At 46.6% G+C, this 23,849-nt stretch overlaps 1 protein-coding gene across 1 annotated transcript in view; it reads right to left on the bottom strand.

Annotated features, from left to right (window-relative positions):
• The window catches only part of RAB11FIP4 (RAB11 family interacting protein 4), a 271,185-nt gene extending 250,898 nt beyond the window's left edge, over positions 1-20,287 (bottom strand). Inside the window, exon 1 of the mRNA XM_056858462.1 lies at positions 20,132-20,287. Within this exon, the coding sequence (XP_056714440.1) occupies positions 20,132-20,287 (156 nt within the window). The remainder of the gene's footprint in view (positions 1-20,131) is intronic.
• Between the last annotated feature and the right edge of the window lie 3,562 nt (positions 20,288-23,849).

The following is a 23,849-nucleotide window of genomic DNA, read 5'->3' as shown; positions in this document are numbered from 1 at the left end:
GACATTCTCATTTATTCGAAAACTGTGGACGAGCATGTAACTCTGGTCAGGGAAGTTCTACAACGCCTGCGTAACCATCAACTGTTCGCTAAACTAGCTAAGTGTGAATTTCACCAAAGCAAACTCACGTTTTTGGGATACATCATCTCCCACCAAGGTCTTCGCATGGACCCCGCCAAAGTCCAAGCCGTCCTCGATTGGACTCCCCCCACCAACCGTAAGCAAGTACAGCAATTTCTGGGATTTGCAAACTTCTATCGGGGATTCATCCCTAACTTCGCCCAAGTGGCTCTACCCATTACGGACCTGCTGAAAACTAAGGGAAAAGTAAGCTCGGCTGCCTTGCCCTCCGCAAAAATCCTATGGACTGAGCAATGCCAAGCCGCCTCTTCACTTCGGAGCCGGTGCTACGGCACCCAGACCCAAATCAAATGTTCATTGTGCAAGTCGATGCTTCCGATGTAGCCATGGGAGGGGCTCTCCTCCAGCAAGGACCGGACGGTCTTCTTCACCCTTGCGCTTACTTTTCAAAAAAATTTGCGCACGCTCAATTAAACTGGCCCATCTGGGAGAAAGAGGCCTCTGCAGTTCATCATGCACTGACTTTATGGCGGCAATTCTTGGAAGGGTCTAAAGTACCCTTTGAAGTTTGGACCGATCACAAAAATCTAGCTGCCCTCACGGGGTCCCATAAGCTATCGGCGAAACAACAACGGTGGGCGGAGTTCTTTGCTCAGTTCCGTTTCACCCTGAAGCACGTCCCTGGGAAGCAGAACGTTCTCGCGGATGCCCTCTCCCGTTTACCACAATATCCGGTAAAACTCGAAAGACCCACCAACTCTCTGTTCACCCCTATGCAACGTGGGGCCCTACCTATGCTGGCTGTGCAAACCCGATCCCAGCATCAGCACACCTTCCCTAACTCGCAAGCTCCGCCAGCCCAACCGGCTGCCCAGCCGCCACCGCAACAGACCGGAGTTCCCGCCCCTCCTACCCCTCCGACCGCTCAGCCGCCTGCAGTCTGCGCGCCGCCGCACGTAAGCACTAGCCCTATAACTGTTTCTCAGATCTCCATGACCGACGGGGGGGCTCCCTCCAAAATCCCCATCTCCGAATCCTTTTTAACTGTCCTTCGGGACCAGTGCCTTTTAGAACGTTCCGCTCATACCCTACCTCCTGGTGTTTTGGAACAAGGGGGGTCCTGGTACAAAGACTCAAAATTGTATGTACCCAAAGCTCTCCGGAAGGACGTTTTACATTTAGCTCATGGAGCCAAAACAGCTGGGCACTTTGGGTTTCTGAAGACCCTTCACTTATTGCGCAGACAGTTCTGGTGGGGGGGAATGCGTTCCGACATTGACTCCTTCATCCGCAGCTGTCCCGTTTGTGCCGCTGCGAAACGATCGCAGGGCAAACCCCCGGGACTGCTACAACCTCTTGAAACGCCCAGCAGACCTTGGGAAGTGATTGCTATGGACTTCATGACTGATCTCCCTCTCAGTGGGGGTAAAACTGTGTTGTGGGTTGTTACTGATTTGTTTTCTAAGCAAATACATTTGATTCCATGCGCAGGGATCCCCTCTGCTCAGAAACTGGCCCGCCTCTTCGTGACGCATATCTTTCGTTTACATTCGTTTCCGCGTAAAATAATTTGTGACCGCGGAAGTGGTTTCGTTTCTAAGTTTTGGAAAGCTTTCCTCAACTTGGTGGGGGTGGAACAGGGATTGTCTAGTGCATACCATCCTCAAACTGATGGTCAAACTGAACGTGTCAATGCTGTACTTGAATGTTATTTGCGTTGTTATGTTAACTACCACCAGGATAACTGGGTGGAACTGTTACCTTTAGCAGAATATGCCTACAATAATGCCATGCATCAATCCACAGGTTTTAGCCCGTTTTTTGCTGTGTATGGACAAGATTTCAGTCCCATCGCTCCTACAGATGATGTAGAGGGGGAGGGGAACCCCGACATTGCCTCCTGGGCACACGTCCTCCGTACCACTTGGCCCTGGCTCGTTAGCAACCTCGACCGGGCCAAACGTAAATACAAAGCGCAAGCTGACAAACATCGCTCCCCCGGGGGTGATCTGCAAGTGGGTGCTTTGGTTTACCTTTCCACCAAAAATCTCCGTTCCACCCAACCGTGCCATAAGCTCAGCGCCAAATTCATTGGCCCTTTCCCCATTACTCGGGTCATAAACCCTGTCACAGTGGAACTGGCTCTCCCCAAATCCTTGAGGCGTGTGCATCCTGTTTTCCACATAAGCCTCCTCAAACCCCATGTTGCTTCTCCACGGTGGCATCCAGACCCACCGCCTGCGCAACCCATCATGGTGGGGGGGGAAGAACACTTCGAAGTCTCCAAGATCCTTGACTCCCGTATTCACCATGGCAATCTGCAATATCTAGTTCGTTGGAAACATTTCCCCCCTGCCTATGACGAATGGGTGCGCGCACGGGATGTCTCCGCCCCCGACCTCGTCGACGCCTTTCACATTGCTTACCCGGACAGACCAGCCCCCTTACGAACTGGGAGGGGGCCTTGAGGGGAGCAGAATGTCAGGCTGCTATCTCGGTTTCGTTATTGCCTCTGTCTCTGTGCTGTATTGTCTGCCCCCCAAGGTCGCATACCTAGGCCTGGGAACTCAGCTCCTGGGAAACTGTATTCATGCGTGTAATCTCCCGCCTTTCCTGCCTTATAATATCTCCCAGCTAGTGAGCCTCTCATAGCTGTCATTTTATTCGTTTGCACTGTATGCCTATTTGATCAGTAAAAGCCATCTGTTTGGACTCTATATGACTTTGTGGTGATTTCTGGTTCTGTGGGCCAAGGGCTGACACTGTCTTGTAGTTTTCAGAAATGCTAACATTTTGCAATAATCACTAACCTACCTCACAGGAGAACTGTGAGGGTAAAAGGGGAGGAACTACGTATATTCCAGTGGGGTAGCTGTGTTAGTCTACTGTAGCAAAACAAAACAGAAGCCCAGGTTGTGTGTGTCAGAGCTCACTTCTTCACATACAATGGAGATAAAAAAATTTTTTTCTCATGATTACACAGAAAATTACAGAAGGGGAGGGGGAGAGAGGGAAGAGTTGAGCAAAGACAGGCCCGATATCATAAATCAGGTGTGATCCTCCTATGTCCTGGAAATGAACCGCTCAAAATAAACTAATTAAGGAAAAGGCAGATTGATGTGAGAGAGGATTGGCCAACATCAGTAAAAGGCTATGGTATGGGACAACATATCTATATAGGTTTTCTAAAAAGAGGGTCGTCTTTGGTTATTAGAAATAATGAGTGAGTAAACCCAATCCTCAATTTAAGTGTTTAACTTCTTGATGAGTTCTAATTCAGCATTTTCACACTGTATATTCCTTTTGAAGTTTTCTTCCATAGGACAATATCTTTCGGATCTGACACAGTAAGTCCAGGAAGATTAAAATGTTCTCCCACTTGTTTCGACTGCAATTTCTTATGTCAGATTTGTGTTAATTGGTTCTCTCACATAGGGACCAACACATTTCTCAAAACCACGCATGCCATTCTAAGCTCCTCAGAGGAAATGGGATAAAAATCTATCAGATAAGAAAAGACTGACAACCCCTTTTCTCCATAATGCTTTCAGAATCTACCTCACTACGGAGACTGTCTAATAAAAGCCAAGAGTCTGTCAGACATTTCTTTGTTCTTGTTATAATTAAAGGATATGGAATCTCCATCTCTCCTCCCCCATTATTCAATTCCTATATCTTCACCATGGCTTAGATCCTGCAGTAACTCTCTGCTGAAGGAAGGGATTTCTGTCAATTGTACTTGCCTCTTCACTCCCACTGCAGACAAATATGACCTGAGTAGTCAGAGGTCTGCTACAGCAGGGGAAATGATAAAATAACCCACCTTCATGAAGCTGAGTCAGCATCTTGGTCTATCAAAGTCTGTATTGTCTACTGTGAGTGGCAGCAGTTCAAGTAAAGGCCTTTTGCATCACCTGCTACCTACTATCAACTACTATCACCTATTCCAAGCCACAGAAATGGAGTCCATCAAAATCATAATAAAAATGTGCCAACAGTTATGAAAAACAAAACATTGGCCCACAGACAGGAAACAGTCAGTTTACATTCCAATTCTGAAAAAAGGAGACATCAAAGACTGCAGCAACTATCAGACCATCGCATTAATTTCTCACACGAGTAAAGTGATGCTCAAAATCTTACAAGAAAGACTGTTATCATATATGGAACGAGACATGCTTGGTGTTCAAATTGGATTCAGAAAAGGAAGGGGCACTAGAGATCATATTGTAAATTTATGGTGGTTACTGGAGCATATGAGAAAATTTCAGAAGAAAATCAGCTGGTGTTTCATAGATTACAACAAAGCTTTTGACTGTCTGGATCATGAAAAACTATGATTGGTTTTAAAAGTAATAGGTATACCACAATATCTGATTGTTTTGATGTGCACCCTATACTTTGGACAGGCTACTGTTAGGACAAAATACGGAGAAACAGAATGGTTTTCAATTGGCAAAGGTCAGACAAGGATGTATTTTATCTCTCTATCTGTTCACTCTATGCAGAACATATTATAAGGAACGACAGGTTAGATTTAGATGAAGACAGTGAAAATTGGTGGAAGGAAGATTAACAATTTGAGATATGCAGATGACACCACATTACTGGCAGAAAATAGCAAAGACTTGAAACGCCTACTTGTGAGGTTCTCCAGCCAACCTCGGCAATCCCAAAAAGTCACTCGCTCAGACAGACAGGTCTAAAGCAGGTAAACGTTTATTCAGGAGCCGCAGATACAGCATAAGCAATCCGCAGGTTCAAAGCTGCTAATGACAAACCAAACTACAAAGCACAGAGTCATCCCAGGTGCAAAACCAAGAGGCCTGGGAATTAGGAGATAACGGTGCCTGGTAGGAAGTAGGGAGTGAGCAAGCCATAATACTGAAGTTGCCTGCTAGAGACTCAAGGTCAGAGCAGGGGGGAGGAAAGGAGCGGGACAGCTTGAACAGTTCAGAGAAACAAAACCAAAGGATAAACACTTGAACAGAAATGGGCCTAACTCATGTCAAGAGCCTGCCTGGGCAGCATGACTCCTGACAGCTTGAACATCTCAGAGAAACAAAACCAATAGATACACTTGAACAGAAATAAGCATGACTCTTGGTATGACTCTTGACATTCTGCCCCCCTTAAGACCCCCCTCCCAGGTCCGAGACAGGTTGAGGCTTTTGGGGGTAGGCGTCATGAAATTGTCGTATCAGACTGGGGGCTGCTACATATGGGGCCGCCACCCATTCATCATGTGCTGGTCCCAGATGTTTCCAACGTACCAAATAGAACAACTTCCCTTTTTTCAGTTTGGAATCAAGGATTTTAGAAACTTCCAGATGCACCTCCCCTCCCACCACGGTTGGTACCTCAGGCTTAGGTTCTGGGTGGAATTGGGGAGCCGCTACATAGGGCTTGAGAAGACTGATATGAAACACCGGGTGGATTCCCCTGAGGGCTTTGGGAAGCGCTAGCTCTACAGCCACTTCGTTCATCACCCTTGTGATGGGATAGGGACCCACATACTTGTCACTGAGCTTTTTACATGGTCGTAGGGTCTGAAGGTTTTTGGTGGACAAGTAGACTTGATCCCTCACCTTAAAATCCCACCCCGGGGAACGATGTTTGTCTGCATGCTCTTTGTATTTGCGTTTAGCTCGCTCCAGATTTTTCTGGAGCCAAGGCCATGTGTTCTGAACCACCTGCACCCAATCTCCCACTTCACCTTTTATCCCCTCCTCCTGAAGTAGTTCTACGCTCACAAAGGGTCCGAAATCCTTGCCGTACACCACCTGGAAGGGACTGTACCCAGTAGACGAATGAGGAGCATTATTGTAAGCATATTCAGCAAATGGCAGTAAATCCACCCAATCATCCTGGTGATAGTTCACATAGCAGCGCAAATAACATTCCAACACAGAATTAATTCGTTCCGTCTGTCCATCTGTCTGAGGATGGTGTGCCTAAGACAAACCTTGTTCTACCCCTATTAATTTTAAAAAAGCTTTCCAGAACTTAGCCACGAATTGGGGGGCCCTGTCGGAGATTATCTTGGGTGGGAACGAGTGATGTTTCATCACGTGTGTAACGAACATGCGTGCCAGCTTCTGGATTGTCAGTAAGCCCGTACAAGGAACAAAATGCACTTGCTTAGAAAATAAGTCTGTCATCACCCACAACATCGTCTTCCCTTGGCTGGGGGGAAGATCCGTAATAAAGTCCATGGCAATAACCTCCCAGGGAACAGACGGGACTTCCAAGGGTTTGAGGAGTCCAGGGGGCTTCCCCATAAGTTTTTTAAAGGTTGCGCAGGTGGGGCAACTGCACACGAAAAGGTCCACATCAGCTCTCATGCCCGGCCACCAAAATTGACACCTCAACAAATGCAAAGATTTGACAAACCGAAAATGTCCTGCGGTTTTTGCCCCATGAGCCATCTCCACCACCTCCCTCTGAACAGTTTCCAGAACATACAGTTTCACCCCATGAAACCACAATTCCCCCCGGCGAGTGAGAGCTTGAGGAAGCTTTTGGCCCCCTTCTTCCTGGCACACAGCTTCGGCCACCCTCGCATGGAAAGCCTCCGGGAGTCCGTTTGCCGGGTCTGAATCCACTGCTCGGCTCTGAGCACGAGTGACCACGGCCAATCCTGGCACCTCCTCCCATTGTTCCGGGGTGAATAAGGAATCCACGGGGTGGTCGATTTGACTGTGGTATTGGGGGAGTCAGGACAACGCATCAGCCAGACAATTTTCTTTCCCTGGAACATGTTTCAGCACAAATCGAAACTTGGCAAAGAACTCTGCCCAATGAACCTGTTTGGCTGATAATTTTCTAGACCCTTTTAGCGCCTCCAAATTTTTGTGATCAGTCCAAACCTCAAAAGGAACGTCAACCCCTTCCAAAAAAATGTCTCCAGACCGTGAGGGCATGTTTCACGGCCGCTGCCTCCTTTTCCCAAATAGCCCAGTTTAGTTCAGCTTGAGAGAATTTCTTAGAAAAATATGCACACAGTTGCAATTGGCCACCCTCACCCATTTGTAAGAGTGCCCCTCCCATGGCAACATCTGAAGCGTCCACCTGAACAACGAAAGGTTTTTCACAGAGTGTTTCAACACTGGTTCAGATGTGAACAACCGTTTTAGCGTGTCAAATGCTTGTTGACATTCAGGAGTCCAAAGTAACCTAGCGGACGGCAGCGTGGCTGCAGACCCCTTTCCTTTCATTCACAGAAGAGAGGTGAGAGGCAAGGCTACTTGCGCAAAGTAATTAATAAAACTGCGGTAGAAATTAGCGAAACCGAGAAATTGCTGCAGTTGCTTGCGAGTAGTGGGGACTTCCCACTCCACCACAGCTCGAATCTTTTCTGGGTCCATAGCGACACTATATGCTGCGACACTATATATCCCAGAAATGTTATGGAAGACTGATGAAAGTCACATTTGGAAACCTTGGCATACAACTTGTGGGCACGCAATCAACTTAACACTTCCTTCACTAGAGCCACATGCTCGTCCATGGTTTTGGTGTATATTAAAATGTCGTCCAAATAAACAATCACTCCTTTGAACAATAAATCATGCAACACCTCATTAATCATTTGCATGAAGACACTCGGAGCCCCCGTCAATCCAAATGGCATTACTAAATATTCAAACATTCCAAAGTAACTAGATAAGGCAGTCTTATGTTCATCTCCTTCCCTGATCCTAATGCGATGGTACGCTTCCACTAAATCAAGCTTAGTAAAAATCCGACCTTCCTTCAACTGAGCGAGCAGATCTGGAATGAGAGGAAGGGGGTAGGCATTAGTCTGCGTGACCGCATTGAGTCTGCAGAAATCTATACAGAGTCGCAAATCACCAGTCTTTTTCTTCACAAAGAAAGCGGGTGCCGAGTGAGGCTCTGAGGACGGACGTATGAACCCCCTTGCCAAATTAGTGTCCAAATAGTCTCTTAACACCGCCTTTTCCTTAGGGCTAATGGGGTAGATTTTCCCTTTTGAGAGTTTGCCCTCCCCCACCACCTCAATTGCACAGTCAGTGGCTCGGTGGGGGGGCAAATAATCACACTCGTGCACATCAAATACATCTGCAAACTGTGCATAGACCTTGGGGAGTTGAGGTGGCGGAGCCTCTGCTGGTGGATGCTCTTGCAACGCGGCAGCTTGTTCTCTGAATGCAACCTCCCTCCTGTGTCGGTCACACTGAGCTTGCGAAAACGTAATAGTCCGTTCTTTCCAGTCTATGGTAGGACTATGACCACGTAGCCAGTTCATTCCCAACACTATGGGGTACTTAATAGTGGGGGCTATGGTAAAATGGAGTTGTTCCCAATGCTCCCCAACTCCCAAGGCGACCCGGGCTGTTCTATGCGTGACCGCCCCCCCCCCAAAGTCACTACCGTCCATCTGGGCAAACTGAATGGGTTCAGGCAACTCAACCCTCTTCACCCGTAATTCACTTGCAGTCTCTTCATTTATTAAAGTCCAAGCACAGCCTGAATCAACTAGCGCCAATACTCGTAACACGGGGGGGGGCCCTGGGTAACACAAGGGCGACCTTAATGAACACATTGTCCTCATGATCGCTTACCATCACCGGAGCTCCCTGCTCAAGGTCCGGAGTGGCCTGCTGTGGAGCTCCCTTTACAGCAGACCGACGGTGTTTTTTGCCGGTGGGGTCTACTCATCCCCCTCACTGGAGGAAGAGGAGTCTTGGTTTGTAATCCGGGGCTCCGATGAGCCGGTAGCTTTTGGCGGTTCTTGGGCGGGTTGAAGCTGAAGAGCTGTGGGTGTCCCTCGTCGTCCCGGCGGGGCACTTCTGCGGCGGGCCTGTCCCTCGGTGCGCACCTTCTCCAACTCCACAGCTGCTGGCTGGACTGGGGGCGGTTTTTCGGACCGGGATAGGCAACGAGTGGCAAAATGCCCCAATCCTCCACAAACGAGACAGGCACCACACTAGAAAAATTTACTCTGTTCCGCCGCTGACAGACCCCCTCCTTGCAAGGACCAAAAGTCTTTAGGGGTGCCTGGCCTATCTCCACGGGGCTTGGTCTCCTGCGCGGTACACTGCTTCGAGAGTTGCAACAGTTGCCTTCGGTTTTCAGTGTCGGCTACATGCCGCACCCATCCCTCCACGTCCAGTGGATTCCCTTGCATTAAAGCCCAGTGCTGCAATTCGGGATTGAGCCCCTCCCGAAAATACTGTACTCGGGTGACCTCGCTCCAGTCCAAAATTTTACTGGAGAGCAACTGAAACTCGCTAGCATAGTGCACCACCGACTTAGTCCCTTGGCGCAGCTGCAGAAGAGCCGTCTTGGCCAGTTCCCCCCGGTGCGGGTCTTCAAACCGGTTACGGAGGGCTATCATGAAGTCATCCAAACTTCTCAAAACTCAAGAGCGCAGTTCGTACTGTTGCACCATCCACGCCGCCGCTTCCCCCTGAAGCAGCGATGCAAAGTATTGAACCCGGCTTTCGTCTGGGGTGAAGGTTGTACCTTGTTCACGCATGAACACATCCACTTGGATCAGGAAATAAGACAAAAGGTCGCTCGACCCATCAAATGTCACCTTCAACTCACGTCGGGTTGGAGGCGCTGGACCCAGATGCCCCGGAGACGGCGGTGGTGGTGGCGGTGGTAGGGCCGGTTGGTTATCAGGAGCCGCCGGTTGGTTGCCGGGAGGCTGCTGAGGCTGCTGTTGCCGCAAGTCGTTCAACTCGTCCCACATTTCTTGCATCAAGGTTTGCATGGCATCCATCCTTTCCGCCATCTCCTGCTTCTCGAAGCGGAGTTGCTGGCGTTCCTCCTCCCACTCGCACCGCCAGACCGATTCCCTACGGGCCGGGTCTTCCTCAGACCCCTCAAGCATCCCAGAAATCGCTGGCCTCCAGGACCTACTGTCCACCCCCGACCCCATCCAAGGTTGGGGAGAATCCATCCAGGATCGAATATGAGAAATCTTGGGTACCGCACCCTTCCCGGTGCCGCTTGGTTTCTCGTCCACTGGCTTGTCCCCCTTTGAGCCAAGATCGGGCTCGGCCAGAGGCACCGTCTTGTCCTCCTCCTTCTTGTCGTCTCCATCCCCCGCCATAGCCACCCTCATGTTGGGTTGGGAGCGGAGAACGGGGCAAAAGGATTAGCAGCTTAACGTGAGGTTCTCCAGCCAACCTCGGCAATCCCAAAAAGTAACTCACTCAGACAGGCAGGTTTAAAGCAGGTAAACGTTTATTCAAGGAGCCGCAGATACAGCATAAGCAATCCGCAGGTTCAAAGCTGCTAATGACAAACCAAACTACAAAGCATAACTTTAAGCACAGATTCATCCCAGGTGCAAAACCAAGCGGCCTGGGAATTAGGAGATAATGGTGCCTGGTAGAAAGCAGGGAGTGAGCAAGCCATAATACTGAAGTTGCCTGCTAGAGACTCAAGGTCAGAGCAGGGTGGGGAGGAATGGAGCGGGGACAGCTTGAACAGTTCAGAGAAACAAAACCAAAGGATAAACACTTGAACAGAAATGGGCCTAACTCATGTCAAGAGCCTGCCTGGACAGCATGACTCCTGACAGCTTGAACATCTCAGAGAAACAAAACCAATAGATACACTTGAACAGCAAAACCAATAGATACACTTGAACAGAAATAAGCATGACTCTTGGCACTACTGTGACTACTGATGAAGGTTAAAACAGAAAGTGCCAAAGCAGGATTACAGCTGAACATCAAAAGTAATGACTACTGGGGAATTACACAACTTTAAGATTGACAATGAAGAAACTGAAATAGTTCAAGATTTTCTGTTCCTTGGCTCCATCATCAATCAAAAGAGAGACTGCAGCCAAGAAATCAGAAGGAGATTGAATATGGACAGGACAGGTAGAAAATATGAATTCATGCCAATAGTATTCCCCATTACTGTGTATGGGCGTGAAAGCTGGACAATGAGGAAAGCTGAGAGGAAGAAAGTTGATTCATTTGAAATGGGGTGTTGAAGAAGAGTTTTATGGATACTGTGGGCCGCCAAAAAGACTAATAAGTGGGTTCTAGATCAAATCAAGCCTGGACTCTTCCTAGAAGCTAAAATGACAAAACTGAGGCTGTCATACTTTGGTCACATTACGAGAAGACAAGAGTCACTGGAAAGGACAGTAATGCTAGGAAAAGTTGATGGCAGCAGGAAAAGAGGAAGATCCAATATGAGATGGAACTAAGGAAGCCATGGCCCTTAGTTTGCAAGACCTGAGCAAAGCTATTAATGATAGGACATTTTGGAGGATGTTAATTCAAAGGTTCGGCATTAATCAGGAGTGACTTGACGATACTTAACACACACACCCTACCAGGTGCTTTTAACTAGAGATGCCAGGGATTGAACCTGGGCAAATATAACTATCTAGTATCTGCTCTTTCTCCAGGGAATTCAGGGAGGCAAATACAGGGAGACTTAAGCTAATTTCCCCTTGGATATAAATGCAATTAACCCAGTAGAAAATAAATACATTTGCCTCACATGAGGAAACATGAGCCATTTGGAAGTAGACATGGAGCCACATGAGCCATGAGGAAAGGTGGGATATAAATATTTAAACAGATTCAGCAGCAACTTTGTTGTGCTTATGGAATTGCAGAGAAATATAACCCACGCACCCTCCCCCCATAAAATTATCCAATATAGAACATGTGAAAAGGCCAAAAGGACTCCCTGATTTAAAGCAAATGTTCAAAACAATCAAAAACAGAACCTATATTATTTAAGATATTTACAAAACTAAACCTGAAAATTATCAGAACAAATCACTAAATGCAAAAGTTTCAAAGAGTAATAATAAAAAAAACTCCACTAACTCTACATCCAATATTAATTAGCAATTGAAAGAGAGCTTACAGAATATATCACACATTGTCAGGCCTGCTCTCTGCGTTTAGGGATAGTTTTGGTTTCTCACAGATGCTCTGCTTTGCTCAAGGACTGTTTTCCTAACGATCGCATTCCTCTTAGGCTTTGAAGCTTGTGGAAGCCTGGCCCGTTGGACTGAGGGGTTACCATGCCAACCTGTGCTATCATGATATGACCTATTCCCCCATATATTCCGTTGTATGTCCCTTTTGCTCCATTCCTGCCTTTTTTTACTTTCGCAAGCTCTGAATACCTGTATGATCTCCATTAAAGTCAACTCTTCTTTGACTACCTGTCTGCGAGTGTTGCTTGTGGGAGTGCATCGGGAACAAGTGCTTACACACATGTTAAAACATGGACAACAGTGGCAGAGATGGGCCTTGAATAGGTTTACCAGCTCCAGGTTGGGAAACACCCGGAGATTTAAAGAGTGAAACCATAGGAGGCTGGGGTTGGTGAGGGGCTTCAATGAGATATAATGCCACAGAATCCACCCTCCAAAGCAGCCGTTTTATCCAGGCAAACTGACCTCTGTCACCTGGAGGTCAGTTGTAATCCTAGGAGATCTCCAACCACCACCTGGAAGTTGGCAACTCTAGCCTTGAGCCACATCCACCTTGGTGTTGCCCAAATCTCTCACTGTTCATAAGCTACATCTCTGTCCCTCCCCAGACATATTTAGCTCACACTACCAGCAGTGTCATCTTCACATCAGCTGTTTCCACTTAATATAGACAGTCCACACACACACACACACACACAAATTCACATGGGAAATAATCTAATCTTACTTGAGGCTACTGCCTGACACCTTGCTGCCTTGAATCCTTCTCTGATTCCACATAACCTTTGTGGGTTTTCTGCATCTTAAGACCTACACTCCCACTCAGCCTGATGTCCACCCCAGAAATCCCGCAACCTTCTTGAACAGTTATGAAACAAAGCTAAGAACAAGGCAACAGAGAGGTAAGAAACATATTAAGCAGAGCAGTGATTTGTTTTGCACTGGTTCCAGACACTGATAACAGTAGTAGCAGGATTGTTTTCCACTGGACAAAGGTTTTCTCCTCTTCTTCCAGGGAAACTGGTCCAGCATTACACAAAGAGGCATTTCCCCCCTACAGTGGAGCTTGCCTGAGACATTTGGTTGACCAAGCAGCCATGTCGTATCATCTCAGAGGCACAACCAAGGATTTATTCACACAACACGTAATTAAATTGTGGAACTCCCTGCCCCAGGATGTGGTGATGGCTGCCAACTTGGAAGGCTTTAAGAGGGGAGTGGACATGTTCATAGAGGAGAGTCAAAATGGCTCAAGTCATTGAGCCTAGACATGGCTACTAGTCAAAATGAATACTAGTCACGATGCATTCCTATTCTCTGCAGAATCAGAGGAGCATGCCCATTATATTGGGTGCTGTGAAACACAGGCCAGATGCTGCTGCAGTTGTCATGTTTGTGGGCTTCCTAGAGGCCCCTGGTTGGCCCCTGTGTGAACAGACTGCTGGACCTGGTTTGCAAGCAGTGTCCCAGCATCCACCATAAGATTGCAGGGGATTATGGGCCACCCTGCTTCTCTCTAGAAACGTCTTATCCTCAGAGGCTACTTAGATTGGACAGGCAGTTGTGCCAGTGCAACATACCAAAACCAAACAGGGCACCAAAACCCAGTCATATGGAACTCTCCTGTGTGGCAGTTATTTAGAGACAGAGATTTCAACAGGTATAGCCTTTTTTTTGTTAACAACTATTTTATTTCGATGTGTGGATTCACTACAATCTTGCTAGGCTACTTGGAATTCCTTGGCAGTTTCAACATTAATTTGTTGCCTTTTTCCATTTTATAAAGACTAGAACTTGACCTCTTTTGAAGGTGGCTGCTTCCTTTTTGGAGCTTAAAAGCATCCCCAGGAAAGTGCAGCAGGTATACTCACCCCTGGGGCCTGCACTAGGGTCGGCTGGTTCAGCTTTTAAGGAGCTCTTTTACTTTGAAGAGTTGCATACCTAGGAAACTGGTCTAAGTCAGGCTTTTTCATCATGTTGCAGCAGGAGCAGGAAGAAGCAGCAATTCCAGGTGGAATTCTTTCCTCTCTGTACTTCTTAAATGCACACAGTCTTAGGAAGCATTCTTCCACAGTCCACCATTAGGTGCCCAGGGCTGACAATCAGGAGGCAGTTCTGCACCATCCAGGCCTCCGCATATGCCTTCAAGGCCCTCTGCCCCCAGACCATGGCTGCATTTTTCTAAGCAGCCCCATGTAACATTAGAGTTGATTTTTGTGTGGTGCATCTTGCACAGGAGATCATAGGTTCAGGATGCAAAGTCCTCCTGACATCAGCTCAGCATCAAAAGCAAACACATCCGGAGCTTTGCCTCAGCACAACAACCCACGACTGCATCAGCATAGCTATATGTTGACAAGGTCTTGAAGAATAACTAGACCCAGCCCTCATGCCCCTCTTATGGTTGTCCAAAGCTGGAATCTTAGTGGAAGCTTTTTTCAGCCTTTGCATAACCATTTGAATAGTTAATGGCAACTGGGGACAGCACTTGTGCAGCTGCCGACTGAGCAAGGCTTTGCGTAGAATGACTTGACTGAGGGCTCTTCTATCTTTAAATAGAGATGCGGACATTTGGGCAGAAGCAAAGTTCCCAGTGCTGCTGGCATCTAGTCAGAAGTGGATGAACACGATCAGGAGGGGAGCAGGAGATGAAGGAAGTACACAGTACCAGCAGGAGGAGGAGGAGGAGTAGGAGAGTTGGTTTTTATATGCCGATTTTCTCTACCTTTTAAGGAGAATCAAACTGGCTTACAATCTCCTTCCTCTCCCCACAACAGACACTTTGTGAGGTAGGTGAGGCTGAAAGAGTTGAGAGAGAACTGTGACTAGTTCAAGGTCACCCAGCTAGCTTTGTGTGTAGGAGTGGGGAAACCAACCTGGTTCTCCAGATTAGAGTCCACTCCTCTTAACCACTACACCACGCAGGCTGTCTTCAACAGGACTAGGAATACACCTTTGCATTGATGCAATCTCAGTCTTCCAAGACTCACAGCGCAGAAGCTCCAGACCACTCCCAGGACACAGACTGGCCTGGACTGGTACACTTAAGTGACACCAAAGCAGCTCCTTGTAAGAACCCATAAGATGAGATCTACGTCACCAGGCTCTCTGGAGTTGGCATCAATGAGCAGCACTGGCAGGGGCACCTGTCAGGACTCACTGTTGGTCGATCTAGGCATACCAACTACACCCCATTTACTCACCTAGAGGGTTTCCAACAGGCCCAGAGGAAAACGTCCTGCCCCTTTAGTATAGGCTTAATGGGTGGGAATGGGCACCTAAAGCATTTCCCCTCGCCTGGTAAATTTACATCCTATTATTAAGCCTCTAAGTCCACCAGCCAGCCTGGCAAACTCTAAAACAGGCAAATGGGACATTTTCCTATACTTGGGAATATAGGTGGCAGGAAGTTTTAAATTTAAACCACACATCAATTTTGCATTCCGATGTAAAACTTCTCATACAGGTTTTCTTCAAAGGGGAAAATAAAAAAAAACATCTAGCAGGAATGGTCTTCCCCATCTCTCTTTTTTGGGTACATAATTAAATTGAGTTCTTGCCCTGTTAAACAATTATTACTGTTTTAAATGGATTTTGGATTTTACTGCTTTTTGTGCTTTATTTGTGAACCATCCAGAGCACTTTTTAAAAGTGGGAAAGTCATGTATAAAAGGCCTAAAATTAGCAATAAAGCAGTCAGAAATTCTCCTCTCTAAATGTTAAATAAATGGGCAACCTGGCTTCACATTAAACCCAATTCTACATTTTACTTATGTGTACTGTGACATTCAGGAACTCAGGAAACCTTCGATGCAAGTAGGGTTGCCAACTGCCCTGGAGGAAGCTTCCTTACACTGAATCAGAACCTTGGTCCATCAAAGTCAGTACTGTCTACTCAGACTGGTAGTAGCTCTTGAGGGTTTCATGCAGAGGTCTTTCACATTATCTGCTACTTGATCCTTAACTGAAGATACCAAGGACTGACTCTGGGACCTTCAGCATAGATCAGCATGTTCTACTGCTGATACACAGACCTTTTCCATTAATAGAGGCTTTATGGGATGTTATTTATCAGGTGATGCTATTTCCCTCCATACCATGAAAAAGCTTAAGCTGCCTATTTCCATACCATTAAGTCCCGATTAGAGGGACAGGGGAATTCTGTCCAGGCCTATTGGTAACCCTATATGCAAATTTGGTGCTGTTTGTATTCTGCACAACCAGAGCTTCCTCAGAGGAAGCATTTTTTTTTTTTAAGCAAGCAAGCTAAAGCCACCAATCTTGAAAACTGCTTAAGGCAATACAACTGCGTTGGAAGCAGCTATCACTGAAGGAGTCAAATAGAAAAGAGGCAAACAAAAAAGCCAAAGCATCCAAACCAGTTTTGGTGCCTAGCAAGTCCATTTAACTCCAAAATAAGGTGTCCTTGAAATCACTTATATTCTAGGGCCACTCACCTTAGCTAACTACATCAGGAAAGCAGATCTCAAGTTGTATCTTATCATTATTGACTTCATTTATAGCCTGCCTTTCTCACTGAGACTCAGGGCAGATTACAAAATATGAAAAACAATTCAAACCAACAGCAAAGATCTCTAATTTTTTTAAAAAGCAGACCAGCCCCTACCACTGATTTCAGATTAAGCTAAGAAGAGCCTCACTGGATCAGACCACTGAACCATCTAGTCCACCATCCTGTTTCACACAGTGACCAAACAGTTGCCAAAAAAGGTTAACCAGCAAGGCCAGACATTGCTTCCTAGTACTGGTATTCAGAGTACGGGAGTTCACTTTAGTCACCATGGCTACTAACCATTGAATGTGTCTCATCCCCTTTTACTGCCATCCAAGCTAGTAGTTATTACTATAGTTCACCTGATATAGTGAATGCATGTACACAAGCATATACATGCATACACTGTTTCTAAAGAAAAGCCAACACTCATTCACTTTGCAAATGAAACTAGAGATCAGTACCTAGATAAACGTGTGGTTAAAATCACATGCACATGCATTGAATTCAGCATACAAATTACTGAACATATGTATAAAGAAAAATCAAGTGTATACTGTACACAGAAGCCCTGTTCACAAGTTACAGAGAACACACAGACAACGTGCATGTACATGCTTAACCTATTCGTAAAAATGCCAATGACTGTTCACTTTACAAATGAAATTAGGAACCAGTACCTGGATAAACGTGAGGTTTCGATTACAATCTCAGCTGAACGTGTGTTGAATGTAGCATCAGAATTACTCAACTCATGTACAAAGGAAAAATCAAGTGTACATTATACAAGAATTGTACCTGCATTCACTGTTACTTGTGAACAGGACTTATGTCCTTTAGCACTGAATTCCACTAAAGTCCCTATGGCTTTGGCCTTGCTTTCGCACACATTCATTTTACAGTGAAGTAACACTACAGACCTTGATGGTGCTCCACACGAGCAGCAGAAGGAAGTCAACAAGAGCAAACACTGTGAAATTGATTGAGTGCACCAAAGTCTTAAGCTAAAGCAACAAGGGCCGCAATTCAAAGTTCCTCCTTGCCTGAGGGCTGCTTGAGAGGAGAATTCTATTTACATTAAATAATATAAAAATAGATTGTACCAGAGCTTTGCCCTAAACTTCTTCAGGAGAGATGGAGCTCGCTTTATTACCGCTGCACTAAAACTTTACTCAACCAAAGTGCTTGCCATCATGAGATATGGGATGCAAACCATCCAGGCTGAAAATCTCAAACCCCTAGAATTAGTGCAATCGAAATTTTTAAGGGCACTATTTAACACCCCAAAAGGAACATCAAATGCGATATTGAGACAGGAGGCGGGACTCGGCACGATAAAAACGGAAATGTGGCGACACACGCTTTTTTACTGGTTGAAAATACATCTTTATCCTTCTGGTTTAATTCATGCCCTCCTTGCTGCCAATCCTTTTTCACAATGGGTCCAAAGAGCAACAGAAAGATTAAGAACTATAGGGCTGGATCCAGAACAACTTTTAGAAGTAGGATTAAAAAGAGCTAAATGTGTGGTCCACCAACGCCTTATTGATATCGAATTACAAACAGAGCATGCCATCTTACCCCCTTTTTACAACCACCTGAATCCTGGTTCAGGTTTGGCTCCAGCTTCATATTTGGCCAATATTTCCAACCCAAACCATAGATGGGCCCTATCAAGGACAATATTTGATGCCTTTCCCTCCTCGCGACTATATGGCAGATTCCACCATACTCCCCGCTCCATGAGACTCTGTCCCTGTTCAAGCGACTCAATAGAGACAGTTTCTCATGTATTATTTCATTGTGATTGGTATGTTTCAGAGAGAAAGTAGTTAATTGAACCATTTACACACCGTTTTAACCAAACCGGAAGTTTTATATACCAATCTGAAGGTTTTTTAGTAAGATATTTCTTGGAGGATAAAAACGTGGAGATTTCACGTTCAGTAGCAAAAATTTTGTTCATCGCATTTACTAAATGTAAGGCAATCATAAATGATCTGGGTCCCTCACTGACTGCTAGTCATTCAGACCTTTGATGTACAAAAATTTATGTAAGGACTCTAACTGTCCTATAGAATGTCAGTTGTAAATGATCAGGTTATTAGTTGTGGATTTTATATATTCCGTTTAAACTTTAATGTCTTTCTGCATTTGTACATATTCTGTCTGGTCGCTGACCATTTTAATAAACGGACTGACTATTTACATTAAATAATATAAAAATAGATTGAACCAGAGCTTTGCCCTATGGATATTGACATTCTTGGCAAAATCACCCAATGAAACCAGTAAATTGTTAGTGAAATTAGGCAATAAAAAACAGCAGGTAAAAGTTGTGTGTTAGTAGCCTGGAGAAAATAAGAATGTTTGGCCCACTAGGAGAGATGATAAGGGATGGTGGCTGAATCCAGAAGCAACTAGAAGATCAGCCCAAGACCCAAAACATGGAACAAAGATTAATAAAAAAAGGGGAAAGTCTCACGGCTCATTGAAACCACAGTGATATCAATTACCAACAGCTGTGAGAATTGTCATCAATGGCAATAATTGCTTTAAAGTACAGTGCACATCAACTGCTCACCCAAGGCCAGCCAGTCATGTGCTGCTACCATGTACAGAATTCAAGGCCATAAATCCACCTATTAGGTCATCTAGTGGCCTGATAGGAACCCCACAACAGCAGTCTGTGATTCAGGCTAGACCTGTTCTCCATAGATCTGTTCTCTTCTGTGCTACATCACTCTATGCTTCCATGGGGTTTAGTACTACAGGTTTGGTATTAAGACATGTCCCTATTCTCTTTTCTACAGACTTGTATTCCACTGTGTCTCTCTAGCACAGCAGTGGGGGGGGGGGAGGGTGCACTAGAATTTCTAAGAGCATAATTTGCATCAAGGTAAGGAAGATAGCCCAGGCTAGCCCGATCTCATCAGACCTTGGCTTCTAAGCAGGATCAGCACTGGTTATTATTTGGATGGGAGACCACCAGGAAATACCAGGGTTGCAACACAGAGGCAGGCAATGGCAAACCACCTCTGTTAGTCTCCTGCCTTGAAAACCCTATGAGGGGAGGGGGTCACCATAAGTCGGTTGCAACTTGAAGGCACAAAGAAAAAAGGGTGGCTGTGTGGGTGCCTATCTATTGATAAGCGTCTGTCAGTGCTTATTTTCTAAAAAGGGGGCCACCGTGGTTAAAGCCGGGTATGACACCCTTTTTGCCACATCTCAATTTTCTGTTGACTTCAGTGGGTGGTGGGGGGAGGCATTTTGCACATGCTCAAAGGCACCCTAGTCTACCAAACCTCGCGGCCTCAAACGTTTTCCAGAGCTAAGCCCCCATGTCTGGTCGGCTTGGCACTCGGCTCTGGGACCTGTCATTTCTGGCAGAATTCTGGACCGTGTGCTCAACGGGGGAGGGGGGAGAGGCCGCCCCCCATGATGCTCTCATAGGATTCACGCAGGGAAGAACAGCACTTATGAAACAGCTGGGTCCTTTGCCGGTAGACCGCAGGTGGACAGAGCCTCTTGCCCCGGCCCCGATCCTGCCCTCCTCGCCCGGGCGCTCGCTCCTCTGGCCCCCTTACCTCCTCCTCTTGGCCAAACTGCAGCCCCAGGGCCACGAAGTGCTCCACCCGGATGAAGCCGTCCGCGTCCTCGTCGCACACATCGAAAACCTCCTTGAGCTTCCGCAGGAACAGCATCAGACTCGGCGGCGGCTCCCCGAGGCCACCGGGCTCCATGGCGGCCTTCGGGGGCTTAGCTGCAGGCGGCCGGCGAGAGGCTCCCCCGCAGCGCCGCAGGAGCCCTGGGCGCCAGCAGCTCGTGCCGCTGCCCTCCGCCCGAGCAGACCGCCAATGACATCAGCGGAGGGAGGCAGGGAGGGAGGAAACAATGGAGGAGGGAGGGACGGAAGGATGCACATCAAAGGAAACCGCGGCGCTGGGTACCACTCCGTGCCGGAGGGGAACGCCCCCGCGCTCTCCGCCCAGAAGGGTCGCGTGGGTAGTAGCCCCCCGCACACGATTTGGCGAATCGACCAGGCTCGAGCTTCACGACAGCTAACGCAGATTAGAAGTCTGTATGCATGAGCGGAATGGGGGAGGGGTCGCTTTTGGGACACATGCAATGCCCCTCCTCGACACCCTTTGACCACCCCGTTGTACCCACAAGCGGGCTGGGCAGGGGCAAGTGGCAGGTGCTTCCGCTCTTTCAATACCGGGTTGATTGTTATTCGAGTGCATATTTAGTAGCGAGGAGAATGGAATCCTGATGAATTGGGCAATGCTAGGATCCTGGAGAGGCAGTATATAAGATAGATAGATAGATAGATAGATAGATAGATAGATAGATAGATAGATAGATAGATATGTAAAGGTGGCATTGGCGTGGGGAGAGCAACTGAATTACTATTCTTTTATTGCCAGAATTGTGAGTACAACAGGATTGCTAAAAGCTTATTATGTAGTAACTGAACTGTGCCATATGATTTTATGCCACCCCTGGGCAAGTTTAATTAAATTCAGCTTCATCGGCTTTTATCCCTAGGACCTGTATCAAGTGCAAGGAATGAGCTTCACCCAGAACGCAGAAAGTGGAATATTAAGGCTATGATGCTATATAAATTTGGTAGGGGGCAGGCCTCATTTAATTCAGTGGCATTTACTTCTGATTAAACATGCATAGGATTTGGGCTGTACTGCAAAAATTTGTCAGGCACTGTTGTCTCCTGCTAAGGAGTACAGTGCAATCCTGAACACATTTCCTCAGAAGGGAGCCCATTAAGCTAGTAAGTGTGTTTGTTTTATTTAGTACATTTTTTATCTTGCCCTACTACCAATGAGCTCAGGGTGGCATTAGGGTTGCCAGCTGGCCTGAAGAAAAATCTCTTATTCCTTTAATAGTTAATTAGATAGTATTTATCAGATGTGAGATTTACTCCCATTCCATGAATGGTTTTTACTGCCTTTTTTCCACACATGAAGCTTATGTTAAAGGGACAGGACATTTTTTTTCAAGGCCTGTTGATAGCCTTAGACACTAGAAAGCATTTTCTGCTCCTCTATTTTATCCTCACAACAACAACCCTGTAAGATAGTTCAGGGTGAAAAAGTGCCTGAATGGGATGGATGAGAGCCAATAAACTGAACCTCAATCCAGAGAAGACTGAGGTGCTATTGGTCAATGGAGAAGCTACTCAGGAGCAGCAGCCAGCCTGTTTTGGAGGGGGTTGCATTTCCCTGGAGCAGGGTCATAGCTTGGGGGTGCTACTGGCTGCTAGCCTGTGGTTGGAGGCTTAGGTCTTCTCCTTGGCATATCAGCTCTGTCTGCTTTGGCATCTACAGATGTTCCTCCAAAAGTATGATCTGATCTACATGGGTTTGCCTTTGAAAACAGTTTGGAAACTTCAGTTGGTCCAAAATGTGGGGGCCAGGCTACTGTCAGGGATTGGTTACAGGGATCCTGTCACCCCTCTGCTGAAAAGTCTGCCCTGGTTTCCCATCTGTTTTCTGGCACAATTCAAAGTGTTGGGAAGCTTTTTTCTGCCAAGGGCCATTTGGATATTTAGAACATCATTCACAGGCCATACAAAATTATCAACTTAAAAAGTAGCCTGCTATATTTGGTCAAACATTTAGCCAAGAGGCACAACCGGAGACTGCCACATAGAGCGACTCGCTTTTGAGCTCTGCTGTCCCCAGCTGGGCCCAAGAGATTCAGGCAGGGCAGCATCCTTCTGAGCTAGAGATCTGCCAGGACCCATGAAGGGCCAGGCCAAATGATTTCGCGGGCCTTATACGGCCCCCGGGCCTGACGTTCCCCACCCCTGGCCTTAAACAGCTTGAGCCAGGGGACCTGAAGGGCCGTCTCCCATGCAATCCAGCCTGTCAGATCTGCCTCTCAAGCCCTATTGTCTATACCTGTCAGGCCTTACTCCCTCCTGCAGGAGTAAAAGCTCTTGACATGAGTTAGGTCAGTTTCTGGCTACATGTCAAGTCTTGGTTGTCATGCCTGTAAGCGTCTGTGTACAGTTTCGCTCGTCCTGTTTTCCACAGCTGTGCTGATGTTTAGTCTACCTTCCTGGGAACTGCTTATTGTGGGGCTGCTTGGCCATGTTTACTTTCACAGCCTGTATTGCTTTTAAACATGTAGCCTGCCTATGTTTTCTCATTACTAGCCTCACCTGCCTCTACAGTCAGTCCTTTAATCTGTCTTTTTGCTCCTAATAAAGTGTTACTGCTTCAGGAATACCTCTCTGGATGAGTTTGCTTATCGGATGCTAGGGACAGACACCTGATCCTGACAATACCCTTGTCTTCAGAGGTGAGGGAGGTGGCAACTACAGACAGGGCATTTTTTGTGGTGGCACCTAGCCTTTGGAACACCCTCCCTCAGAGGTTCACCTGGTCCCTACTTTACTTTCTTTTAAGTACCAGGCCAAAACACCAGGCTTTTAATTAGGGGTGTTTATCTTATCAGTTTGTGATGGTTTGCTTCTGTTTTATGGATAATTTTATGCTGTTTGTGTCCAATGGCTTGTTTTTAATGGCTTCTTTAATGGCTCTTTTTACACTGTTTTAATTAAAAGCCACCTCAAGCAGGACTGTGGTGGCAGAGAAATATCCTAAATAAATAACATGACTGGTCCATGGTCACCAAATAAACTTCATGGCAGAATTGGGATCTGAACCCGGATTTCCCAAATCCCAATCCAACCAATACACCAGCAGCAGCTTCTAACCTTAATTTCTTAAAACCACTTCCTACTTGTTCTGGAGTATAATGAACAATCATTGCTTCTCTGCACATAATAGCAATTTTTTTCAATGTACCAGTATTTTTTTAAAAAACTGTTCAGTAATACTTAGACTGAACAAAAAGTAGGGTTGCCAGCTGGCAGGATGGAGGGGATGCCCTTTCCCTTGACCAGAGGCTTAACGTGTAGAAATAGGCTACTGAAGCTTTTCAAGGCATGGAGGCAAACAGCATCACCTAATAAATGACATCCCATTAAACATCTGTTGTGTAGTAGTTAAGGTGTCAGACTAGGATCTGGGAAACCCAGGTTTGAATCCCCACTTTTCCATGGACGCTTGCTGGGTGACCTTGGGCCAGTCACATACTCTCAGCATCAACCCCGGCAAGTATTTGCAGGTGAGGCCTCCAAGGAATACCAGGCAAACCACCTCTGAATGCTTTTTGCCTTGAAACCCCTACAGGGTTGCCGTAAGTCAGCTGTGACTTGATGGCCAGAAAAAAGGAACCGGATATTTTTCTCCAGGCCAGCTGGCCACCCTAGCTCAT

This window comes from Euleptes europaea, chromosome 1 (assembly GCF_029931775.1).
Source record: "Euleptes europaea isolate rEulEur1 chromosome 1, rEulEur1.hap1, whole genome shotgun sequence".
Taxonomy (NCBI): domain Eukaryota; kingdom Metazoa; phylum Chordata; class Lepidosauria; order Squamata; family Sphaerodactylidae; genus Euleptes; species Euleptes europaea.
The sequence above is the reverse complement of the archived record's forward strand: the minus strand, read 5'-3'. Positions and strand labels throughout refer to the sequence as shown.